General features: G+C 36.2%; 1 protein-coding gene across 4 annotated transcripts in view; it reads left to right on the top strand.

Annotated features, from left to right (window-relative positions):
* The window catches only part of CHID1 (chitinase domain containing 1), a 103,120-nt gene that overhangs the window by 28,838 nt on the left and 46,937 nt on the right, over positions 1-27,345 (top strand). For all 4 annotated transcript variants that reach the window (XM_068193888.1, XM_068193887.1, XM_068193889.1 and 1 more), the window contains 2 exons: positions 12,308-12,409; positions 13,552-13,707. In XM_068193888.1, coding sequence (XP_068049989.1) covers positions 12,308-12,409; positions 13,552-13,707 — 258 coding nt within the window. The remainder of the gene's footprint in view (positions 1-12,307; positions 12,410-13,551; positions 13,708-27,345) is intronic.

Genomic DNA, 27,345 nt, shown 5'->3' with positions numbered 1-27,345 from the left:
TGCCTGTTGCAGCAGTTGCATCTCCTTTGTCATTTCCCCACCTTCCCCATTTTGTCACTATTAAGAGTTTTACAGTCACAGATGTAGCTACTGCTGCATTTCCGAGAAAAAAAAAAATCAAAAATCTGCTGAAAAATCTCTAAAACTTTGGAGCTTTGTATGTATCAATCATAATTAAAATGCATGGAAGATGGTGTTAGAAGGAGATTGTTTCAATTGTTTAAGAAGCCTCAGGTAACACAAAGTAGCTTTATACTTTTAGTAATTTTATCAAGTCTAGCATAATAATAACCAGATATGTCAAACCTTGATCCTTGATTTCAGTAATTGTATGTAAAATAGCTGCTGTTCTTATCTGTGTTTTAATAACATGCCTGCCAGTATAAAGAAGAGGTCAGTGAGCAAGATGGTTTCTTTCAGCCTTGTGGGACACAGTGTTAGGGATTATTAGTAAGAGTGAAGCACATTGTAAACAAACCAATGGAGCTGTCACTGTCCTCGTGACATTCTCAAAAAATGCTGCTATTGGCAAATTGCATATGGTTTAGCTAGAATAATTTCTTATCTCCTGAGTAGTTTCTGACAGCATATATCAAAGCAGTATTTAAATTAAAACTAAACATGTTTCTTCCTGATAAAAGGTACACTTAACCTCACCGCTTCTAGAAAAATTTTTGTCTTTATTGACTTCTTGAAATGCACAGCTGTAGTGCAGCTGCTTTCATTTTAAAGCTACAGGAACCCAAACTACTTTCTATCTTCAAGTATTTGAACATAATGTATGTTCTTGTCTCATCAAAATACAGCAAGCATCCCCAACGTTGGATTTCATACTTGCATATGTAAGGGAAAAAAAAATTAAAGCTTCTCTTCCTGTTACTTAAAACTTGTATAGGTATGTATTGTCAGTATTTTCCAGCACTAAACTGCCACTTCTTCAAAATTAACATTTTAGCTACTCAGTTTATTCTTTATTCTTGCTGCAAAAACGTTGTGGATGTGAAGTACTGTCTTAAGTGTCTTTAGCCTTTTTTTGCAGAGCGGCTGTGCAGTGAAAATTACCAGAATCTATGCAGTCTTCATTACTCCTATCCACTAGCAGTCGATACCAGCTTAGTTTTGCTACTCTGCCTCTTGGAAAGATTGACAGGAGGGTAGACATGTTGTCCCTTCTTTTAGTTCTGTCATGCTCTTTTCTGCCTTTCCTATAAATATACATACATATTTGACTGAAAAGAAGGAAGAGCACACAAGGAATAGCTGCTCACCGGCCTCACACTTCCTCAGCCTAATGAGTGCCACAATTGACCAGTGTTTTGCATAAAGCAAATAGGTGCTTTGGTCTTTTAGAAACTGATTATGAACAGATACTTGTAATTACATTTTTGTTTATATCAGTAATCTGTCATCCTTAGAAGCTGTTGCAGATTCAATTGCCTTGCCATAATTTTGTGTATACAGAATGATATGTTTGTTGGTTTACTATTGCAGTGTATATATACACACTGTTTCTCTTAGATGTATTTCTGGCAAGTAGCAATTCTGATGTAGAATATACAAGTAAACAGCAGGGTAATTTTTATGATAATATATGGTAAACAAATTCAATGAAATTATAAGCAGCTTCTAACATGTGTCTATTTTGGAGTGAAATGAGAACTGTCACTTACTTTTAACATCATTCTCAGGAAGGACTATGTGGGACAGAATGTAAAGCACTGAAATTTTGGTAAGTTAATAATGCCGGATCAAACCAGCAGGAAACATATTGCTTGTTTCAGATGAAGTTTCCAGTCACCAGATTATGTCAAATAACAGTATATTAGAAAGCCAACTTTGTGGAATACTGTTTACTAAGTAGAATTTATCTTTACCAAAACATACACTTAAAATTATGAAAGGTTAAAATATTTGTGAGAAACCTGGTCATAATAATCTTATTTTGTTGGATCACTAATACCATTGCTAATTTTTTCTGAGCTTTCCACATGTCTCATCTTTCTGACTTTTCTTTCCAATTTGACAAATGAGGTCACAGAAAAGCAATCAATTGTAAAAATGGTGTTTATTTATTGAAGAGCTACTAAGTATATACCATATATGCTCTGCATTGGACAATCAATATACAGAAAATGGGACTTGGTAGGGAAAATCTGAAAGCTAAGTATGCAGAGTTTAGTATTTGTTGTGCCTAGTTGATAATAACATTTTGCCCTCTATTGTTGTCATAATTATTCATCTTCCTGTGATTATCCTAAAAAAAAAAAAAGGGACTGTCAGGAATAAGGGGAGCACAGTTACATATCAAGAAATTTTGTAATCGGACCCTGTGCATAAAATTCAGCGCTCAAGAAGGCACAGAAATTACTCTTAAGAGGGCTGTCTAGGTTAACTGACTGGTGTAGTCATTTTTATTGCATGTTAGAGAACCTGTATAATATGTTTGGTTTGGATCACAAGATACAGCTTGAGATATGAGTTTTTACTGAGGGGAACAGAAAACTCAGTAGGAAATTATTACTGCTACTGAGTAGCAGTTACTGGAGCAAGTTTAATAATGTCTTCAAATTATGGTAATACTATTAAATCCTACTCAGTCATGCTACTGGGCTCATGTTTTTTCCCTGTATAAAGGCTCAAAGTATAGGTCTGTCAGTCACATCTCTTTTTAAAGTGAATTCTGTTAGTGACAGTAAATCTGGATGCTTGTTAAGGGCTCTAAACTACATCTGTTTCCCTTGCTGATGACTTCCCTGGTTTTGCTGTTTGTTGGGCTGCCAGCTCAGTACAGCGTGCTCTGACTGCAGCCATGAGTTGTTCCATGCATTGTGCATAGATTCAGAAAGGACTCAAGAGGAACAAATCTATTCTTAGAACTGGCTCTTTTAAAGATTATAGCTTACAATATAAAATCAATGCAACGAAGGTCTGACTCTGGTGACATCTTCTGAAGCAAGTGCACACATCTAGTTTTGAATTCCCTCTGGGGAGAATCACTGAAATAATCTGTGGGTCAGCTAACAACAGCCAAAGAGAAGAAAGGGTGGAATGTATTCCTCTGCATATCTGTCATTTGTAGCTCTACCAATTCTGAGCCAGCTGGTGTAGAGCAATTGCTACATAAGTTTCAGTATTAATTTGGAAAACTTTCCAGAAAACAAAGAGAAGAAAAATGGTGAGCATTTTATGCAAGGAGGAATTAAGGCTACATTTGGTGTGTTAGAGTTTTTAAATTAGGCTCATATGTTCCAGAGTGCAAGCTTGTTTTGCTTGATGTTCTGCTATTGGAGCATCGCTTGCCTGGGCATTAAGCCCTGGCATGAAAGGCAGTAGAATAGTTTGGAAATGAGGAGAAGCAAATGGTGAAACAGTGGATGTTCATTTGTGCATAGTCCTTCTAAAGTGGCTCCTATGAAGAAACTGAAGCAATGTAATGGTAGCAGCATGAAAGGAGAAGAGTTGACCTTTCCAAAAATGGAACTGGTAAATACAACAAGTGTCAAAATTAATTTTTTTCTTCTTTGGTAGTCAGAATGTCTGGTTTTGTTAAATGTGTATTTCTCATGTTGACTTCGGAGCTTTAGATACGCTGTATTTTTTAAGTTACACTGCAACTTAACAATTTGTAAGTGACTGGTCTGCTGGAATGCCTCAGCTCTGAGGACAGTAGTTTTCAGGCTTATTTGTCCCTAGCAGTATGCTAAGATATCATGCTTTCTTTTCAGGACATATATTGCTTGGAATGTTTCCCCTTCTTGACTTCTGTTACTGGTTTAAACCAGATGGGCCACAGGTAATTAGTTTGGCTTCATGAAAACTGTGTAGGCTACTCCATGGCAAGAACAGATCCCATGCTTCTCCCTGTTTGGAGATCAAGGACTGCAAAAACAATGGCTGGGATGGGATGTGTGTATTAAAGAAGAGTGCCAGCCCTTAATGTTCTGCAAAAAAAATCATTAGGTACAGAGATACCATTCTGCTTACTGATAAAAATATAGCAAGTTTTCACTTGTCAGTCTGTTAAAATTCACAGTCCCCCAGTGATAGGAAGCACTTGGGATGTATGAAGGAACCACGCCCAGGTCTTTTGTGTTGTGAATCTGTAGCACTCAGTTACGCTTTTCTTGCTCATCAAGATGAGCTTTTCTTGCTCATCAAGCTGTCTAGGTTTTGTTGGTTTCAAAATACTAATATTAATCTTCCCTATCTGAGAATTTGGTAAAGAGATTTTTGCCAGAAAATTTGAACACAGACAGTAATGTGATTTGTGGTTTTCAGTAGATATGTTTGTTTATTTTAAATTGTGGTATTTTCTGTGGACAAGGGACCTTTTGCTCTGAAGGCAGAAAAGAGCCCTTTTGCTCTGAAGGTATCTGAGTGTAAACATTGCTATCATGAAATAAGTGCGCCAGACAAAGACTGCACAAGTAGGGTTGCAGGTTTCTACTTCTGAATTTAAGCTACTATTCAGAATAGTAGTAGAGTATAGTACTGGAAGGTGCAAATAATTTTTTTTCAAAAGGCAAAATAAACTATAATGGAATTACTTTTACTAGAAGTTTATCTAGCAAACTCTTAAAATCTACAAATGAATGGATGTCAGAACTCTCAGGCTACCTATACCTTTAGAAGGTTCTCCCTAATGTCTAGCCCAGGTTTTCTAAAGAAATTATCTTGGCATATTCAGACTGCTCCAACAAATGAACTGCTAAACTGTTGTGTTTTCATTAAAATTCTCCTTTCTCATTTGCTCATTCTTTTATAATTTTTGTCTCTTGGAGTGATGTTTCTCTGACTTATTAACAATAAGATGTCCTTTCATACTATGTAAGCAAAATGAGATTTGGAGATGCTAAAATGGGCTTTAGATGGGAGGGGAGGGAACCTCCAGCTTTTGTTTCTGCCCTCATCTGTTCCAGCACTTTAGTGTGTGAAACTGGGAGAGTGTTCTCTGAGTAGAACCAGATGAATAACCATGACTGGAAGAGTGTATGTGACCAGAGCTGATTGCACTGGTTTTATGGAATAGCCTTTCAGTTTTATTTTTAATTCTATTTTAAGAGGAATAAGACTTTTGTACAGAGGTTTTTAAATACATAACAAAGTTAGGAGGAGAAATTTATAATAACTTGGCATTTGTGTTATTTGTTTCTCCTGAAATGGACTGACCTTAACACTGTGGTTCAATGGACATTTTTAGGTTTGAAATGTACAGTCCCTGATTTGTCATATTGATCTGGGTTTGTAGGCCCCAGGATCAGATACTGTGTTTGGATCATGCTTCACCTCTTGCAACATTTTGTCCTTAGAAAGGAGTTAGAGAAAAAAAAAATCTGTATTTTGAAGATACTTGAATTTATGGTAAGCATGGGCATTTTCTGAAATGCCTGAGTAACATGCATCTCTGCAAAAGCCTTGATCTGTTGTCTGGGAGGATGTGCTTACTGAGGGAGAGAGGTCAGAGATGGAGAACATGCTGTGTTTTTTACAGTCTCCATTCAGCTGCATGGAATTCATCCCCCACTATGTAGAAATCTGCTTTTGTCTACCTGAGGATCTCTCTTTTGTTGGTTAAACATTCAGTATGGTCATGTTCTTTCGACAGCAGGGATTAGATCTGTAATTGTTGTTCATGGCCTTGAAAAGCAGTATTGTTTCAAGGTCCTGTTGGTGACTTGGCTGCTTCATACAGTGCTGTTGTAGACAGACCTTAATTCTGTTTTTAGCCTGGTTTCTGAGGTAACGAGGTGTCTGTAAGCTTTCTTTCTTACATTTTTCATCTCTCTGCTAGAGCTTCTTTGGCATTTGACCAATTTCAAGCCAAATTGAGATAGGCATAGAATTTTAATAGTAGGTTCCTGTTACTTCATGAAAAGTGAAGATAAAAAATCATTTTTTCCCCCTAGATCCAGCTGTAAGAGGGTATTGTAAGTGAAACATCTATAGGACACCAGAAATCTAGTTGCAAAACATCCATGGAAACTGGGACCCATGTAGAATTGTTTTCTAAGTACTGATAGTGGAAAATTACTTCAGTGAGCTGTCATCCTGAGAGTTTTGAAAAACGTAAAATGAGAAAGGGTAGTTACAAAACTGTCAAGAGGATTTTTTCGGAAAAGGAAATGGTTTCAGATTGAACTTGGTTACACATTTGACTGTTTCATTATCAATGCCTATAATTGTGTGATGAACAGGGTAGTCATTTAGCTCTTTCTTCTATTTTCTATAAAACAGACTTAATGCAGGAAGAAACAGAGAATTTTTATTCAGAGATTGTGCATTAACTGAATTCAGTGGTCAGTGTTTATAAAATGCAGTAGCATTATATTGTAGTGCTCCTACCTGCAACGAGCTATGAAAACCAATAATATCTCAAGATGAAGAAAGATTTGCAAACAGTTGCTCTACAGAAAATTATACATGACAAGAAAATTAAGTCATTACTGAGAGGCTGACTTCTGAAATAGAATCATAGTGGAAACAGAAAATCAATCAGTTTTCCATTATGAAGGCTATTCAAAGATGAGGATACAAGAAACCTCTCTTTTATAAAGGAGGGTGAAGGTGAGGTAGCCCTACAAGAATGCAGTTTCAACTTGCAGGGGATAGCAGTCAGTTAAAAGACCTTTTTTCTCTTAATTTCATTTTGAGAGTCATTGTAGTGAGACAAGAAGTAATTGAGAATGTAGATTCATTTGAAAGTAAATGAAAGCAGCTTTCATTGTTGAAGTATTTTTTTCCAGTCTTTCAATATAAAAGGCTACAAACTGAAAACCTTACAAAAAATCTTATCAGTAAAGCCTTACTGGGAATTTTGAGACATATGACTGTATGTAATTTGGAGGATTCAGGTAATAAACCTTCTAGGCTGTGAAACAAACCCCCATGCAGTTATTGCAGACATGAAAATATGGAATACTAGATAGAGACTGTGGAATTCTAGGCTGTGTATATGGAAATACCAAGGAAAACAAGTGTTTTTTTCTATGTCTGTGATGTTGTCCCAATAATTGGGATTTTGTATATACAAGTGGCAGTGTGCTGTTGGGAAGTGTTGACAAATTCTCGGGAATGTGTGCAAATAAGACTTACACTCTCAGGGGAATCATCAGTCTGTGAGTTCTGCCAGGTTGCCATTGCTCTCTTACTTGAAGGGAGAACTTTTAAAGATTATGTTGCATTTCTGAGGCTTTTTATGGGAAGGATTTCCATGGATGTTGTGTAAGGCAGCTTCTTTACTGTTTGTGAAAAGGAAAATACGTAACAGAATAAAAAACGTCCACTTAAGGTTAAAACAGCAATGAACTGGAAAGGAAAACTCATTTTCTCTTTGCAGTGTGTTTTTGTTCTTCCACCCCCTTTCTACACACCCAGCAGTCCCATGCTCTGTTTCCTATCCTTAGTGTTATTAATTTCCCTGCACTGATAATTTCTACTTGGAGAAATTTTTGTAGAGATTTTGTAGAAAGCCACCTCTCTGAATTCTGATGTATGGTGCCTTGTCCTTTAAACGTTGAGCAGGAGTGGAAGACACTTTTTAGATTAATTACAGATATGTATTTTTACAGGGCTAAGTCCATATTTCTTACACATTTTAATAAATATTTTAAAATACCATAAAGAACAGATATTGTATCCATTAGAAAATCTTGTTGGTCCAAGGAATTTAAGTGATTGTTTACATTTGGCTGGTATTTTAGAAATAGAATCCAACAGATTTTTCTAGAGAACAGAAAATTGAAATATATGGGGAAAATATCATTCCATATTAACAGTTGTTTCAAACCAGAAAGAAGAAAAAAAAAGCTTAATTTCTTTGAGAGATGCTTTTCCTTTTCAATAGCAATGAAAACACATTCACCACAAAGTGTTAGTTTAAAATATGAATTATATAAGATAGAGGATACAATTTGATTTTCTTTTTACAGTGGAATTTTATATCATCCTCACTACCAGTGTCTGAGCATTTTCAAGTCACTCTGTGACAGAACTGATACCTGTCACACTTTTGATGTCTTTTCTTATGGAGATTTGTTTATGCATTTCATACTTTGCATTGGTGTAGTCTTGCTTAGATATTTCCCCTGCCTGAAATATGCTTGTGAGGTGAATAAACAACATACCCTGTACTGAAAGTAGACCATGAAGTGTAAGATGAATTTTTGGATCCTGAATTGTCACTCAGAAAAGTAGGTTTAGTGATGACTCAAGTCTGAACACTTCCTAGCTTTGCATCTGCTTTTCACCAGAGCATTTATCATTGCCAGAGAAGCTCTTTCATCAAAACATGGAAAGCATATTGGGTAAAGAAGACAGACATAAAAATACAATATAATGCCTGGTTGCATAGGTTGAGACATAATATTGCACTGCCACATTGAAACTGCTTTGAAAGGAGCTAAAAACCCCAGTGCTTTCTCAATAATAGTGCAAACCAAACCTGTGACTATGAGGCATTGCCTGTGTAAGTTTAAGGCCTATTTAATGGTAAAAAAACCTCAAGTATCTCAGATTAAAAAAAAATGATGGCTCTTGTTAATAGTGTAAGGCAATGGTTTTCAGCAATCCAAGAAAAATCAGTCTTGTTCTTTTGTCTTTCCTTTCTTCCCAGTGTCTGTTTCATTGGGGTATGCACTGAGTAGCAGGCTTGGTTGTAGATTCAACTTATATAGTTCAGTTTTTCTGTTGATTACAATTCACATTAATGTATCTTGTTCAATCCAGATTACTGAAAACCTCCATGGATGCTGAATAGCAGTAGTTGATACTAGCAGGAGTGCTGGGGAATTTCAACCCTTTGAGGATATCCATAGCTGAATCTGGTTTCATCCCAGTTCCCTGTGCTCCAGTAGGGTCAGGGCAATGTCACCAGGCCCATCACTCGTGTGGCCTCCCCATGCACAATGGAACAGTGCTGCCCCAGGGAGCGAGTCCTGGCGTGGGATGATCTGGGGGGCTGGAGCTCCAGGGCTGGGGATTGAGGGGCTGGGGGTACCAGCTGTACCACCTGGGTCGTCCTTTCTCCATCCCGTCTTCATTCCTTCTCCTCCCCTCCTGCATCATTATCTTCCTTCCAAATGTGGGAGGGCTTCAGGATCTTTCAGGTGAAGAATTTGGGTCTGGTTTTGCAAACGGGCTGAGAGGAGCCCTTGCCTGCTGTAGACCAGTGGAAGTTTTAAGAGCAGATTTGCAGAGCAGACTCAGTTGTTACTCTCGCCTCTCATTCTGCAGTGTCTCTTAATCTTTATAAAGTTTTAAAATTAAACAAGCCATGTTTAAAAAATAATCCCAAGTGAAAGTGGAGTCTGTCCCAATTTAGCAGACTGGAAATATTCAGCAAACTGGGTAAGTTATGCCAAATTCTCTCCAAGACAGAGGGATTTTGGCTTGAATGTTTTAGCAAACTAGGGTAACTGTAAATACAAGCTCTTTTTTTTGGTTTATATGGAGGTTTAGGTTGGAACCTTAGGAGAAGTTTCTTCACCCAGAGGGTGGTTGGGAACAGACTCACCAGGGAAGTGGTCACCAAGCCTGCACCAAGCCTGACAGAGTTCAAGACATGTTTGGACAATGCTCTCAGGTATATGGGGAGAGAGTCAGGGCTGTCCTGTGCAGGGCCAGGAGTTGGACTTGATGATCTTTGTGGGTTCCTTTCAACTTAGCATATTTTATGATTCTATGTATATTGTGCAGAGCTAATAAAGGATGATGAAGCTTCTGCCACTTTACTGACTATTTTGGAAATGGTATTAAAAGTTTAGAAGAATGACAAGTTTTTGACTTAGACTTGGAAAGTACTACTTTCATGGACTTGGTGTATTCTGTGCCAAGTCTCCTGACTTGCTCTGCTGGATTTCTCAACAAAGTAGTCAGTAGAACATACCTGCCCTTGAGTTAAGTTTACATAAATATCAGAATGATTGAAAAACCTCCAATTTGAAGTATAATGGCTGTTGAAAAAATATTTGGGTTTTATTCTGAGTGCCCGTTTTCTTGACTCAGAGAAATTCTAAAGACATGAATCAAATAGTCCTGGTTTTGTTCTAGTGGAGTTTCCCAAAGTGCTTGACTAGAGCAGAGTTGACTACTCATTGAACTGGTGAGTGGTGCTTGTTTTTTTTTTTTGAAGAGTGCTGCTGTTTTAACACTATACATTAATGGACAAAGTATATTCATTGCTGCTAGGTTTGTTCCAAGTTGGAATTCGTGCCCTTGCCACTCAGATGGCATTCCTTTGTAACAGGAGTAGTTGAGTTACAAAATTGTTTTGGACAAAATTATGGCAATATCCATTTTAACCTGTGGGTTTCTTCTTAAGTTACACATGCAAATTTCATTAAAGTACTACCTGGCTAAATCTATAAAGCAATCCAACTTGCCCTAATATCTAATACACATTATAATTACTTTTTATGTTTTTTCCCTTCAGGAGTAATCACAATCAATTTACTGAAAATGTGTTTTGCTGGAGTTTGCATTGGGAAATTGCTTTGCCTACAGACATCCAAGTTGCTATAACATTGCTTCAAAGATGTATTTATTATTTTAATTCTTGTAGAACAACTGTAGTTTGCAACTGCAGTACATCACAAGTAGATGACTATAAAAAAAGACTGAGGCCCACCAGTAGGTTCCAGAAGTGAAGATTTTTAAAAATTTTTTTACAACCTTTGACGGAAAATAATGGGATTTCTCCTTCCTGTGACCAGTATATCACTGGTTCTGAATATCTGCCAGGCATGTTATGTGATTTAATCTGCCCTAGTTTGTAACCTGCATTTTTTTCACTTCTTTTCTTATGCAGTGGAACACAAAGTGTCCTTGTGAACTGATAAATGAGCACTGTTATGCTCTGGTGATCCATGCAGCACATATTGTTGGATGTAGAATTTGCACACTGATCCAAAAGGGATAAAGGTCAAAATATGTGATTTTTCTGTTTATTACTTGCATCTGTCACTGAACATCTTTTTCATTTTTACATTTAAGATGAAACGTGAATGGTTTTAAAAGCGTACCTTGCCTAGACAAGGCTTGGCTTCTACTTTCTAGCTCAAGTAGTAGTTCCTGATATTATTGGGAAAGTCTGGATTCTCCAGTTTCTCTCCTCTGCTCTCTAGAGGAATCTTGTACAATCCTATAAGTCTGCCTCTTAAACGGCAGAGATGCACCACAGAGTTTTTAGCTGTTAAATTACATTTTTTACCTTTTTCTCTTATTTTGCAATGTCCCCCTATGTACACTGCTGTCCCAGATTATTTCGGACGATATCCTACTTCTCTCCCTGTTTGTCTCATGTTAGCATGCTTCAGAGCCCTCTGGTTGAGGGCAGGGTTCTTCTGGCAGTAGCTTCTCCGTTTTAGTCCAGTCCCATCTTTGCAATGTGATTAAGGTTGCCTTATGTTGCCTGCTGTGCTGTTTGTGCTGCAATTTTGGAATTGCAAATTCTCTTTGAAACAAATCCAATGCTTTCAGGCAACTTGTGTGAATTAATTGTTTCCATCTTGAATGATTGGAGGAAGTCAGTAGCTTCTCTGAGTCTAAAACAGACAAAATGTACACCCCTTCATCCATGAAGATAAGGTAGATCTTAATCTAGGTCTATAGTTTTTAAATCAAGAGTAGGCAAGAAAAGGGGGGAAGAATGGTTTTCCGTTATATCCTACCAAGATATGCTGGAGGCATAACTAGACTTTTGTCTAGAAAAGGTCAGAGAATAGATTTCTTCTTTCTTCTCCCCTGCCCAAAGAAAGAAATGGACCTGTTTTTGTCTAAAGAAAACAAGTTTTCTTTCTTAAATACGGTATAAACTGAAATTGTTTTTGAGGTCAATAAAAAAATTACCTTCGGTTTATATTTTTCTATTAACAGGTGCACCCATCCATTTATTTAAGTATGTCTCAGAGAACTTAGTTTTGTAAGTGTCAAAACCAGTTCAACAGCCCAAGCAATTAAAGGTTGTGTAAAAGCTTTTAGAGTTCAATTGATTGCTTCCTAAGGCATATTTGATTAGTCTGCAGCCCTTATAATCACTATTGTAGCCATGCTGGAATTGCTTATTTGGTAAGTATGCTGTGGAAGTATGATTCTTCCCACTGGCCACCTCCATAGCATTGTTTTTTTTTTTTAATTTCCTTAGCTGTTTATTACAAAAATGGCACTGAAATACATATTTTAATTTTTTTGCCACCTCAGAATGAAAGGTTTTTCTTATGTGATCAAATGGTATGAAACCCAAAGGAGAGAATAAGCCTGGTCATTGTTGTAATTTATCTCCTTCTGTTTCTGTTTTACTTTGTTTTGAAAGGACCAACCAGCCAGGAATGTTCACAAAGAAAGAATTTGATCAGTTGGCCTCAGCAATAGACAGCTTCAGTCTCATGACATACGACTATTCGGCACCACATCGGTAAGATTCCTGATTAAATCTGACATCTGAAAGATCATTGAAGGAGCTGATTCCTACTGAGGTCTGTTAAATCTACAGTACAAGTTCATTTTTTTTTCCTAGTAAAGTGGATAGTGCTTTGTACTTGTATGATTCTAAAGTTCTGGATTAGTAATTGAAATAAATTATTTTTCCAGATGCTAACTCAGTGCATTTTTAACAGCAATGTGTATCTGGGGTTTGGATATTATGAAAGACTTTGTACTCCAGCTAAAAAGGCATTCTTTTAAAAGGATAACTTACTATTTTCCATGCTAAATAACTTTTTGAGTTATTTATACTATATATTATTATACTTCATTTCCCAGCAACTTTGCTGTGCTGTATTAGCATGTTGAGTTTTAATGGCACAGGTATCATGAAGGCTTTGAGGCAGATAATTAGTAGGAAATAGCAGATGTTGATATTTGTAAGACTGGGATACACTCTTCCTGTTACCATGCTACTGAGTGCCTTTTGTCATGTTAATATTTGAGGGAGAGCCTACTCTCCTCTCCAGTGAGGTAGGAATGGAATGAGCACAATATCCTGATGTTACGTACATGACAATTCAATTTCTCTGTGTGTTAAGGCTATACTCTTTTTCTTCCTGTGGGTTTTTGTTAGGTACTTTGTTGGTTTTTTCCCATTAAATAAGTGTTACACAATCATTGAAACCTGTCTTGCTTACCAGGCACTAATTTTGTAGTTCCTTCTGCAAGTAAATTGTTGACTTTGTCCCAGTATATTTTGCCAGATTGCTGTAAAAACGTTGAGGAAAAAAAACCTGAAGTCATATAGAGTTTTGAATTTTAGCATCTGCATTGTGCAAGGCCCAGTAGCAATGTGCTAGAGGGAAACCTTTTCTTACCCCTAGGAAGGAATTTGGTGTCCCTTCACCTTAGAATTGTATCAAAAAGTCAAGAGTGGGGCAATCATGTTTTGTGTATCAGCACTTCAAGCTACAGAAGAATGTGCATTAAACATTGATAGAATTATAGGTTCATCTTCACTGATTTTGTGTGCTGAAGTTTTCTTTTTACAATTACACTGGCCAGAAAGAGAAGGCTGAGTGTGAACGTGTACTTTTTCTGACAGCCTGTTTGGTTTTGCTAACTTGACAGACCTGGTCCAAATTCCCCCCTTCCCTGGGTACGAGCTTGTGTTGAAGTACTGGATCCTGATTCAAAATGGAGGAATAAAATACTTTTAGGACTGAATTTCTATGGCATGGACTATTCTGCTTTAGGAACCTCTGGGGAGCCAATCCTTGGCAGCAGGTATGACTTCTCTGGATAGTAAGTACTTCTGTATGATCTATTCTCACAAAAATTAGAAATTCACAAGTATTCTTGTTTAGAAATATGGATGAGTTAGTAACACAGAAATGGCAAAAGTGATAAATCTGCATATGAAAGAGTAGCTCACCAGTTAGGGTAAGACCTGTAACTTCTCTTCCCTGTACAGAAATGCAGGTAGATGGCACAGTTATCCTGTCAGAACTCATATGCAAAAATGGTTTGTGTAGTTTTCCCTCTTTCCTCTGTTCATGCTTGTGCATGCAGGTTGCCACCTTTATGTTAAAAATGTTCTGCAGTATTCTCTTACACTCTGCATAATTTTGGAGGTTCCTGCAGTTGTCCTAATGATTCTTCCTCTCAGCTTCTGAAGTTGTTACCTGTTATTTTGAAATTTGATACTGGTTTCCAACAGCAGTCTTCCAGTGCTGATCTCTGAATCTTACTGAATAATTGAAAAGGGGAAAATAAAGACATTGTTTACAGAGAAAGGTATTTAGCAAGTATTCCAGAATGACTTCTGGAAAGTTAGTGGTGATGATTAGGCAGGAAGAATACTCAATAGTCAAAGCATTGTTGATTTACAGACCTAATTATAGAAGCTCATCAAAATTATTTAGCTTCACTGTAATATTTACAGCTTCTTTTGCAAGTGGAGTGTAGCACTATCTAGCAGAATAAAAGGTTCTTGCCTTTTTCTGAACTACAGCTTTTGAAATTAAGTTTCCACTTGAAAAACACTGTGCACTAGGATAGCATCTACTTTTCATAGGTTCTTCTGAACTATGTTATAGTATTAATTCATGTTGCTTTTTAATTAATGGCAAAAATACCCTAGCCAAGAGTCATGTATAAAACTTTAAGCTTTATAAATTTTGCTCATGTTTTTAAAGTTTTTTAAGTTTTACTGAAAGAGGCTATTTACCTGTATGTAGGACACTGGTGCACAGTATGGTTCTGTTAACATATAATTCACTGACAGATCATGAGATTTTAGTTTTCCATGTATTTACCAGAAGCAAGGTTCTGGACAAAGTCTTTAAGAGGCTTTGAATTCATACATAAAATATATAAATTTTCCCTTTGCTGTGTTACCTGTTGGTCAGTGGTTATGTTTATTTTTCCAGAAATACAGCTCTAAGCATCCACAGTTGCATATGTCATGTAGTAATGTAAAAGTAGAATAGACTCAAAGTAAAATAGCTTCAAAATAGGCCAAACTTCTGACACAAAGAGCAGGAAAAAAGGGGGTTTTAGTGTAAAATAAGCTTTCTGCCACTTAATTGGTATCAGGCCATTTGTAAGGAAGTCCTTTGACCTGCAAAAAGTGCTGAAGGATTAATGTATTTCACCTTTAAGGCACTGTCCATATGTTATAGTGATAGTGAAGCTGAGTTAAAGTACTGGTATTAAAATTAATTTAAAGTCTACTCAGTTAAGTGCAGTCTGGCGTGTGTCAACTTCTTTATTGTAGATTTCTGTTTAAGTTTTTGCATATGAATTTTATTGCAAGTACAAGTCTCCAGTATGTCAGTGCTCCTTGGCACACAGTAAGGTGCACCATTTCTTGTTGAAACATATTTATTGGAATCTGATCCTCTTTAAGAAGAGAGATGGAAAATTGCAAGATTCAGTGGCAAGCTGTGTATTCTCAAGTTGTTTGATGTCAGTGTATTATGAATCTTAATTGGTTATTAGTAAAGTGTAAAGAATTGCATACAGAATGCAGAAATCTATGCTGCTCTTGTGTTCATGTTTTTCTTTAGGATAGGAATTACGTGATGGAAAGAGATGATGAACATAGGTAGATTTCATTCACGACATATTTTTTCAGTCCAGAAATTAATAAAATAACTTATGATAGAACTCCTATTTGCATAACATATTATTTGGCAGTGTTTTTTTATTGCAGAATGTAATATAAGGGTAGGAGGTAGAAGGTATACTTGCAGAGATATGCAGGCTTTCTGTGTAATATCCTGTTTCTTTCATACACACAATAAGAAGTAATAGGTATATATATATGCTTGCATATACATATATATCTACATAGATATATCTCAAGATTAAATGAAATGAAAACAATTCCTCTCTTACAGCAGCACAATGTAGTTTGTCCTTGTGTGTTGTTACAATAGGACCTACAATTTATATTTGCAGCAACAATTTGTTTCTTAAAGCTCAGTCATAGCTATTACTTATTAATACAATCAGTCAATCACAGAGATTACAGGACTTGCTGGTGCTTTAATCAGCCAGGTACTGTTTGGTTAGCTTCAGGGAAGCTGCATTCCTGTGTATATTTCATTGTGACATAATTTTTATGAAATCCTAAGCTGGAAATAAAGGTGCTCTGTTTGTGATTCTTCCAATCACCTGTAGTGCTTCTGGCAATGTTTTCTGCCCTCTGGCTGTCAAGAATCAGGTGTCTGAATTGTTAAGATGCAGAGATGCAGTCATTCTAACTTTCCACTATATTAAAATCCTGTCAGAACACAACCATCTGGTGCTGCTTTCTTGCTTTCCTAGTGATCACCTTGTTCCAGCATGTCCTGTGTTGATACTGTGACCTGACAGTATTTCTTCTTCACCTCACAAGTGTATGTCTTGGGTAAATAATTTTTCAGTATACTCTGAAGCTGAAGAAATGAGTTAGTCTTTCCAAGAGATCTTTACCTTTGAGTCCTTTTTGAGACCTGCAGTAGGTCAGCAGGCCTCTCAATCTCACAAGCTTCTGACTTCCAATGTACTTTCTCTGCCTTTGTTCTACAGAATCTCTCTTACTCACTAGGACATTACATTTCAGTTGCAGTTTTGTTTTGCCTTCTCATGGGAGGTTACACAGCAGTATAACAGTGTTTTTCATTCTATGTCATCTAAAATATATGTCCATTATGACCTGGGCCAAAAGGGCACGGATAAACTTCATTGCTAGCTGTGAATTAAAAGAAATATAAATCAAAGGCTGTCATGTGCCAATGGTGTCACAAAATGCTTTATTGAGCCCCTCTCTGCTAAGTTTCATGTGATAATGTCATTTTGTCCTTTTTTTTTAATAGTTTTGAAAGAGGGAAGATACAATCTCTAATGTTCCACCTGGCTCTGTGTAACTTTTGAATATATTCTGCCTTCAAGCTGCTTTTGTTCCAAATGTAGCCATTGAAAATAGATATGTGAATAACTCTATTATTTGAGTTATGCTCTATCTGCTTATCTTTTATTTAAAGTAATCTGAATAAGTACTTTTATGTTAATTTTAAACATTTAAGAAGATTGATATAGTAAATTGCCAGCTGAAGCAAGGGAGAAACTAATTTTACAATGCATTGTGCTGTTCAGAGATAGAAAATAAGATGACTTGCAAGCTGTGTGAGGATGTAGAGTTCTACTGAGAATTTCGTTGGCTGCCTGCCATTCTGTAAATACCGCATAAAATATGGTACTTAGAAACAGTTCGAGGTGAACTTTTTCTCTGAATTGTCATGGCGGTGTCTTTATAAGCAGCAGTTTAAGATTTGGGCCTGTGACTCATGATTTTGTCTTATGGAAGTTAGCAAAAAGCTTGTGCCAGGAACTCTTATACTCTTGAAGCTGCAAAGGTTTTACAACATTTCTCTTCGTGCTGTAATTCTCTCAGGATTTCTATTACTTGCCTGTAAGCCAGGATTCTGTATCCTGGTTTAATCTATTTAGTACATAGTTCATGGGATTCTGGGGAGATACTAATGTTTCAAATAAGCCAATGTACCCATTAGCTTTGTAGGACTGAACAGCTTGACCTTTTGTCCACCTCTCCTTTTTACTGAAGAAACTGCTAAGCTGTTAAATTGTACTGCTGGGTCAGATGGTAAAATCATGGCAGTGATAGGTTACAATTGGGCCTGGAATCAGAAGTTATTTCTGTATTACAGATGTCTAAATATTTCAGGAGTGTTTGAAAAATTTTATTCTATTAAATTCCCTGTGGAATATTCTGGTATGTGTCTCTTCCATGATATATCTGTCCCTCCCTCCCTTTAGGAATGGAAGGTGAGATTGAGATGTTGGCTGAAAGTGTAAGACTAGTTAATTCATGTAAGGTAGATAGAACATCTGACAAAGTAAAATTATGGGCCATATTTCAGCTTATCCAAATTTACCTTGTGATGATAAATAAAAAAAATGTCATAATTGTTTTTATGTAAAACATATTCTTATTTCTTTTGAAATGAGGTAAAGGCGACTTTGGTTTGTTAGGCAAATGATTGGTTCCCAGGATCGGTTGTACAATGGCATTGGCTGCAGATGAGTGTGTGTATCTCAGTGAATCTGCTTTAAAAATCTAGTCAGTTGTGATGTACATTTTAAATGGTGGGCATGTTACTGTGAAATGTGCTCTTCTCCATCTGCCATGGTGTTTTTTAATAGTAAATTTGCTACAGGCCATATTTAGGCAGTTAAATATTGACAAAATAATAAGGATGTTGTTCTTTACTGTCTTGTTGTTGTACTCCAACCATTAGAAGATAGCATGATAAAATTAGGAAAAATACTTCTGTGGTTTAAAACTAAGAGCCAGCTAAATTTACTTATGCCCATAGAATTGCATGGGGGAATTTGTGCCCAGTGTAAAGTGAAAGAAACTCATTGCTTTGGTAGCTTCTTTGGGTTTGTGAGATCACGAATGGTGGACCTAAAGGCAGTCCTAGCTCAGAGTGAATCTCTTCAGACACATGATGATTAACAAAGAACATAAAACAGATGATATCATGTGTGTATCCAGATCTTTCCACTATGAATCCCTTTGCTCCCACTGCCCCATCCTCTCTCGTGTGCTGAAAGAGTAATCATTAATTTTGCCTAGTGTTGGCTGTCCCTCACAAGATACTCCTCGTGTTCAGTTCCATTGCAATTCAGTTGGGAATGAGCATGAAAAGGACCTCCTGAAAATGCTGAGTGACTTTGTACCTAGAGCTGGGCCAATGCACTGTGCTCACCTGTTGCATTGTGTGTAGGATAGATTCCTCTGGGAATCTATGGATTCTGAAAGCATGGCTTTGGCTTTGGAGCCAAAAGACAGCAGCCTAGGTGAAGCTTATCAGCTACACTGGGACCTACCCACAACTGACATGGATGCATGGCCTAAGGTATTGTCTCCAGGCATCTGGATATATTTCCCTCTTATTTCTAAAGAGGGAGATTTTTGGACCTTTTCCCAAAGGAAAAAAAAATACAGATCCTAAAGTTTTAGACTGATTGCCTATTGTCTTTATTAGAAAACTGGCAGTAGTGAGATAATTTGTATTGCAAGTACCTTGGAGTTTTTCTGATCTTAAACTGATTTTTCAGACTTCATTATCTGATGATTTATGATTTTAACATAAATCTGTTCAGTGAATTGAATTGCCATGATTGTTGGGGAAGCAGTCACAATTAAAATTAAGTTTCTATATAAATTTCTATAGGCCTTTTGATACTGATCTGAATATCGTCAGTGTCAATTTAAAAGTTGAAATTAACTTTCTTGGTGACTCAAATGTAATTTCAGTTGGTTGAATTTATAGGAAGACAACTATATACTCCTTCATTTGCTAAAAAACACCCTTTCCAAAGCTTTATTTAGGAAGCTGTGAAACATAAAGTAATCCCTTTTAAAGCAAGGCTCTTTGCTTTTCTTTTTTTTTTTTTTCTTTTTTTTTTTTGTGTGAAGTTATGTCTTTATTACCTAGCTATGTCTTTGCTGACAAGCTGACTGCCACAAAAGTGGTGCTGGGAACCCAGTGAGTCTTTGGGGCTTTTTCCTTCGAGGTGACTCTGGTCTGGTGCTGTGAGCTGGAACTCATTAGCAGTTTGAGTGCCGCTCCAATTGTTTCATCCAAATGAAGCATCCGTTTTATGCACTCTGAGACTTCTCCACAGTGCAAACTAAAGCCCGGTGCTGGTTTTTATTGTAAAAGTTCCATCCTGATGTGAGATGGGAGTTTGATATAGGCAGAATCAGACAACCTAAATGCTTCCTTTCATTTTGACACTATGCTTTTAAGCAGTACAGTGAAAAAAGAAAATAAGGTAAAGTTACAAAACATTATTCTTTGCATATGGCAGTGAAAAAATTTCTCTAAAAATAATACTACATTTCTCAAGATTTTTTTTTTGTGCACAGTTTTTCAGAGGGAAAGAATAAATGTGCATATTTATTGCAATTCCAGTGAAAAGTAGCAATCACAGCAGCAAAGTATTCAGAGTGATCAAATTACTAACAGAAGGACTCAATAACCAAGTGATGAGCCAGTGTGGAAATATATAAGATTTTTGAATTGCTTCGAAGCCTTGAAGTAATACTTACAGGAAATAGTAATGGAGCATATAGCTATACAGTCTTTGAAGTAATAGAAGTGCAAGTGTGTTCCACAACATTAACAGCTTTTGATTTGTGCAAACAGCTTGTTTATACTTGGTATTATACAGTAGATGATTGAATAAGGTTTCTGGTGATAACATTCAGTAGTGGTACAATGTCCAATAAATTTTTTCTTTATGATTCTATGAGCTTTTTCAGTATATTAGTAGTACCAGCAAACAGAGTGGGGTTTTTCCACCCTAGATTAATTCATGCCCACATTAGGAGAATGGATCTAAAAATGTGGAGCAATAAATCTTACCTAAAATAAGTTTTTGGGTTTTGGGCTCTAAAAATAGGACAGTTGCATTTCAGAATGTTGCTGAAATGCAGGGTTGTTCATGGCTAAAATGGAAATCCAGGCAGACTTTGATACTATGTCTACTAAAAATGCAGTATAATGAAAATTATTACAAATTAGTTATTTGGAAATTCAGTGAAATTTAGAATATAATGAAAATTATTACAAATTAGTTATTTGGAAATTCAGTGAAATTTAGAATATGCCAGCAATATATCTATATATCTTAACTATATACCTTAGTTACCATGTATACTTATATAGTTAACCATTTCTTACAGTTTTATGTATGTATTTTTGTGTTTAAACCAAATGTTGGTTTTGTTACACTATTTTAGAAAGAAACTGTATTTGAAAAAAGTAAAAATCTCTCCATATACTACATCTTTGTAAACCTTTTGCAAGTAGCTTCTGTCTTTTGTTATTTACCTGTCCTTAAGGTTTGGGAGGAAAAAGAGAATGCCCCTAGAGTGGTATTCCCTGTAAAGTTCAAGGTAACTTCACTGCCTGGCTTAGAGCAGGTACATCCTCTTCACTTCTTGTGAGTGAGGATATTGAGCAGGCAAGAGGGTTAAAGAGCAGATTCTGAGTTCTGTGACCCAGTTTGGGTGAGAGTGGGGATAGTCCTACTGCCAGCCCCTAATACAGGATGGGGGTGTAGATGGCAGATAATGCCTGCAATTTTGAATATAAAATCATTTTCTACAGTGGTTAAAAACTAAAGGAGATTGTCTTATTTTTAGGGTTTCTTTGTATTTACGAATTTTAGGCACATTAGTATTAAACAAATTTTTTTTTTTCACTGTGAGTGAAAGCAAATGTCCCTGAGTCCTGGGCTTTGAGCCCCAGTAAATTAAGAAAATAAGGTGTTTCCAGCTGAGGAGTTAGAGATCTGTACACTGCTTCATACACTGTTAGCTTAGAGCCATAAATCCAGAAAGGTAGAAGTCGATGAAGCTGTTGCTTTCCATATTCATGCACCTCTTTGAATGCATTTTAATGGATAAATGTGTAGTTACATTTCACTGGATTCTGCATTTTATCGTAAAAAGATACTCGACAGTTTGAGCAAACTCAATATAGAAGTGGAATGTATTTTAGCATTGACAGCAGAAGTGAAGATGCCTATTGATAATAAAAATCTATTGAATTGGTCTTAGGTTTTAGCATTTGTGGATTGTAAGCATATGGAGAGGAATCAATGGGTCCTGCATCTTTAGGGAGCCCTTTATGTACCAAACCTGGGAAACCAGTCTGGTCATTGCAAACTGCCTTGCTGAGCCCTCATTACCCACTGAATACATGAGGAAAGCATTAGGGGAGCACGATGTCTCTGCGGTCACCCCTGAAATTTTGAGTTATAAATATGATGTGAGGGTCTCATATCACCTTGACTACTGCTTACTTACAAATTAGAAATCTTACTTTCCTCAGAATTTTACGCAAAGTCTTAGCTGAATCCAGGCATTCTTTGGTTTATCCTGGCTTTGTTTCTGTATTTGAGTTTGCATATTGAAGGACTCCTGGACAATTCTTTTTTTGTTGATGCAGGCATCCTTGGGACCATGAATTAGGAGACAGGAGAATGGGTAGAATAGTTAGAAATGAATGGGAAATTGTCATGTGTAATTTCTCTTTCAGTTGACCCTGAAAACCAGTACTATAAGCATCTCTATGTGTAAAGTAGGTATCATGTTGCAACTGTTGAAATCTTAAGTGTCAGTGTCTCTGTAAGCCTTGATTGAAGATGCCATTTTTAGGATTTCTAGAACTATGAGGTGATAAGGGCAACAAACACAGTGCTTCCATTTAAAGGCATAGCCAGTATGGCAGTATGTGTGGGACACTTTTTCTGTTTTATATTCAGGAGTATTTTAGCTGGTTTTTTTATTCTTCCTCACATATGTCATCATGAAAGAAATCTGATGAATGTGATGATCAAAACTATCCACCAAAAGCAGCATAGTCTTAAGAAAACCAAGTTAAATTTAATTCAGGAGAAACTAACGTGCTAAGTATAATGTAAATTTAGTCTTTCCCCAAATTAAAAAAAAAAAAGCCCTGTACCATTGATGGCAATTTGTCAAGCTTACAGGGAGCTCCACCAATACATTTCAATGTGATCTGAAAACCTCTTTCCAAAAATGAAGAGTTTTCATCTTGCTTCTTACCCCTAGAGTATTCCTTGAGAACATCCATAAAAGGAATATTAAGAATAAGATGTGCCTGGAACTCTCTAACTGACTGGCAGCATTTATTTAGCAGATGTATTAAGAATAGTTGAAAATCTGTGGGTTTTTAAAGCAAAAATCTGATACTGAATCATGAGTTTACCTAAAGTAAACCACTGTTAATTTGCAAAGAAACTGTTTGCTATTAGTCTTTTGCCATTAGTCATCAAGCTGCATAATAAAGGACTGGTGGCATCCTTTGCTATGTACAGGAGTGTCTTCCAGGATGAATAGTATTTTATTAGAATCTGTTTTATAGTACTATGAGAAAGAGATGTTTAAATAGGAGTGGATTAGGAACATAAAATCTTCAAGTGCATTAGTAGATAGATTTAAACAGTAGGGAGTCTGTGGCAACAGATGAAACAATTTGTTCTGAAGAACTCAGAAATCTTGTACTTGAGCAGGAAAAGATGTGTTTTTTAGTTGCAGTAAGGAAGAATAAATGTCATCAGAAACAGTTGTAGTATTAGAGCATGGAAAAAATGACATGGAGAAATTACCTAGAGCCATTTGTTTCAAGTGACATTAGTGTGCATATTTTCACATGTGCTGCTCAGATTTACATTCTAAACAATTTCCATTCATTTTCTCTAAGTTCTCCTCATTTAGTTACTGGAATCCCCTTCTTTGCATTGGACACAATTTACAGTCACCTCTTCTGCTCTGCTACATGTTGACAGCTACCATTTGAAATTGGAATGTTTCTGTTCACATGGATTTGATGGGAAGTTATCCTTAGAATTGTGGTGCTATTATTTATGTACATTCTGTGTAGAAAAACCACCGAGGCAGCCCAGTGTAATTCACTCTGATACTTACGGAGGGTTTAAAATTTTAAGAATTAGTTATTTCCAAAATTGTTTGTTCCATCTCCTTAGTGTCCAAATTCCAGAATGTGTTCATAGATGACTAGAGTAGTATTAGCTAATCTAGGGCATATTTGCTGCTTGATTGTTTATATTTTGGCCACTGTTCTGAATATTTTTTGGATTCTGACATTAAATTACCTGCTGTTTAAATGTTTCTCTTCTTCCCTTCATGAGTTTGGAAATCTCTGCAATTGAAGTATTTTGGCAGCTGTAATTTTTGGGTATCTGAATTTTTGTAATAGAATGTTTCTTGAGCTGAAATTTATTTTTAAAGATGCTGATTTATACAATTAAACTCTTTGTTCACAGGATAATTAATTTATTCCAGAGCTTATTTTCACATTAAAGTTTCAACTTAGAATCATTCATTTTGATTGTTATTAGGAATGAGAAACACATTTGATATTTACCTATTTTAGCATATTTTACACATAAAGCATGCATCCAATGGAAAGCTACTTGTTCATGAAAATGAGTCCTCAGCTGGCACAAAATCACACATAATGACAAGAAGAGTGATCAGGGGACAGAAGGCCTTTGAAGTTAACCTTCCCTCATTTATATAAATGTATAATTTGAAAAATGCAGGTATATTTATTTATTTATTCAGTACTATTATGTCAGTTTTAAAGCTGATTTTGCATTCCACAGTCTAATTGTATTCTCAGGCAGCCAGTTAAGGCTAAGTTTAACTGCCACTATTTGTAGAAATATGGGGAAAAAATCCTTGCAGAAAAAAAGTCTGAGTTGTATTTGATTAAAAAAAAATGTTGACAGTTACCACACAGGTTCTGGGCCATTAAGGAAAAAAAAAAAACCCAAACATGAAATAGTGGCATAAGTGATAGAATTACATACTTATTTACTGCAAAATGCTCAAATTGTGAATTTAACTTCCTTATACAGCTGCTCATTCTAGTATGTGGCACAGTGATTTTCTGCATGTAATCTTTCACAGCTGTTAAATTTTGGAGCATCTTGCCATTTAATACATTTATCTTTTTAAGGATGCCTATACCCCAGGTGGTTGTAGTATTAAGGTACTGGGTGTGAGGTACATTGTGGTTGACCATGTTATAATGCTCTAGTGCAATCACACTAAATCTCATTTTCCATTCTTTTCTTTCCTTTGTATTTTTTGCCACTTTAGTTGTTGTAGTGTAGTGACTACTTTTCTATAGTTGTGTCTCAAATTTTAATAGAATAATAAAGCAATCATTTATCAATGGAATACTTATCTGGAATTGTTCCACTATTATAACAAAAAGGAACAACACCAGATACTCAGTTTGTCAAATTAAAGGGATGGATTTGTGAACTTTGACCCGAACTTCTGAATCTCACTGCCTGTACCTATGCTTTTAACTAAATGATCTGCCTTGCCTTTTCTGCCTCCTTCAAGCAATGTCTATTTATGTTTAAATGCAGCTTTAATTATTCCAAATTGAAGCTGTTCTTTAAACAACCTGACCTTGGGACATGGGACTTTCCACCTTCAAAATGGTTTTTGCTGGGACAGTCAGACTGAGTCCTGCAGTCTTTCACTACTGGCTACTGCCAACATGGTATCTGAGGAGAGCAATGCTGTGCAAATATTTCCCTTTCCTTTGACAGTGTTTTTATTAAATCTGTATTGAATATGCCTCAATATGCCTGATAACTAATGGTGCTACGTCAGGGGCAGCAAAGCCTCCCATCACCTCCAAAGCAAAACCTTGTACGAGACTAGAACTGTTCTAGAGTTTGGAAAGCAAATTATAGGAAAACCTATTCAGAAGAGGCGTCCCTGGAGAGAGACCCCTGTTCTTTTAGCTAGCGAGATTAAAATAATCAGTTATGTTTCTAAAGGGAAAGGAAAGGAGTATAATGGTGAAAAGGAAGGATTTTTAACAGATCCAAATCTGCTCTTTTTCATTTTCTTTCTCAATGCTGTTGATTTCACTGTGAAACCTTAGCAGCTTATTTAACCTCTTTATTTGAGCTGCTAGAAAAGCAAACATGTATGTATTTTACTTCCGGGAGTATTACTGGTAAGAGATCTACATTTGAACTTTGGCAACTGTTGAGATTTTTAACACAGATGGAACAGCTTGACATTAATTTCAATATGCAGCTTGTGCTTTTGTAGTGATTCTGTATCTAAAATTGAAAAGATACCACTTAAAATTAAAAAACCTGTGGTGTATTTTTCTGAGCTATGGCAAATATAAGTAATGCAAAATTCAAGAACGCTCTGCAGTAATTGGATAATAAATATTTGGCTGTCAGTTTAGGGACCTGAGCTGGCCTGTGCTTTTGTTTTGTTTTGCTGGTTTTAAGGAAGGGATATCTGATTTTTCCACTAAAGGAAAAAAATGTGTTTCACCTTACCCAGTTATAGCTTTCAATGATTTCCAGTTTCTTTAATTAGTTTTATCGCATACATTTAGTTAGTTAATTATTAACTTTTTCTCTCATTCTTCCTGATTTCTGATTCTGATTTCTCTTAAAGGTTTTCTCTATTAACCTCACTTCCTGCCTTGTGTCATGCAGCTCCAAATCCTTGCTAATTGTTGATATTCAGCCATAAACTAAGAAAGTCTTCATGAATGGAGTCACTTTGCCTTTTTTCTCCAGAAAATTTGTGTGGAGGTTAGATTTTTGACAGGGAGAAAATATGGCAAATATGGAGCCCATTAAACAAGCAAAACCTCTACCCAGAGTGCTGGGGGAAAAAAAATTCACTCTCATGGGAAGTAAACTGAACTTTTGCCTTCTAAACATGTTTCATACGAACAGTGGTTCAGGTAAATAATTTTTCTCATGCAAGTGACAATGCAAGATTCATCTCATTAAATGAGCCAGAGAGCTCAGCCTTTCTCCAGCCTTCCAGTGGATAGTAATTCTGTCCCCATCTCTTTATCTTGGCAGAGTTACTGGCAGAGAATAAATAAAGGGAAATCAGAATATTCTGCCTTACTTGATAGCTTACCAAAAGGGAGATTTTATGACCTTTTAGAGCCTTGAAAAGAATGAAATAAATTTAGAGTTTTTCAAGTGAGTTGCTTTATTGTAGGGTGGGTTTTTTGGCTTTTATTAAGAACAATCCTGTAAAACTGTGCAACAAGGGATCTTGGTTTGGATTTGGAAAATGTGTTTCTGAAAATGTTGGCATTTGATATTTTATCTTCCTTCACAATATTAGTTGGCAGCATTTTCCTCCATTATAACTAAAGTCATTTTACAGTGTCCTTGTTGTAGTAGGAGCTGGTTATCTCAAAGCTATGAGTTCAAGGATAATCTGAGATATTATAATATTTTCACCTACTTTGAAATTATTTTGAGGAGATTCAAAGTTATTTGTCTTTTTTTCCTCTTTTATATCTTACTTTATAGAGTAATAGTTTTGAATGTTGTCCATCCATGAAAGAATAATCTTTATTGGAGAAGGATACGTGATACTGTCTTTTACCAGTACTGGAGGTCCATTTTAATGGGTTTCTTCTATTCTGGAAGCAAATAACAGTCCAATATCATTGCCAGTGCTGTAAATCTCATTACAAGTTGTTCTATTTAGGCTAGCTATTTGATCTGTGATTTTTCTGCAATTTATTCAGAATCTCTAATACTTCTACTACATATTTTAATGTATATGTTCATCTCATGGAAAGTTTGCCATACCTATGCCACGTCTTCTTATCCTCCTTTGAGCTAAAACATAGTTTAAAAAAGTTATTCTATTTATAATTCTAATTTCTATATATTTTTAACTCTGAAACATTGAAATAGAAAGTTCTCAAATAAGAATGCTTCAAGCAGGTAGTGAGTGTGTTGCCTTCAGAGCCATTCCTGGTGCCA

Source organism: Anomalospiza imberbis, chromosome 6 (assembly GCF_031753505.1).
Source record: "Anomalospiza imberbis isolate Cuckoo-Finch-1a 21T00152 chromosome 6, ASM3175350v1, whole genome shotgun sequence".
Taxonomy (NCBI): domain Eukaryota; kingdom Metazoa; phylum Chordata; class Aves; order Passeriformes; family Viduidae; genus Anomalospiza; species Anomalospiza imberbis.
Note: the sequence above shows the minus strand (reverse complement) of the source record. Positions and strands in the feature narration are given on the sequence as shown.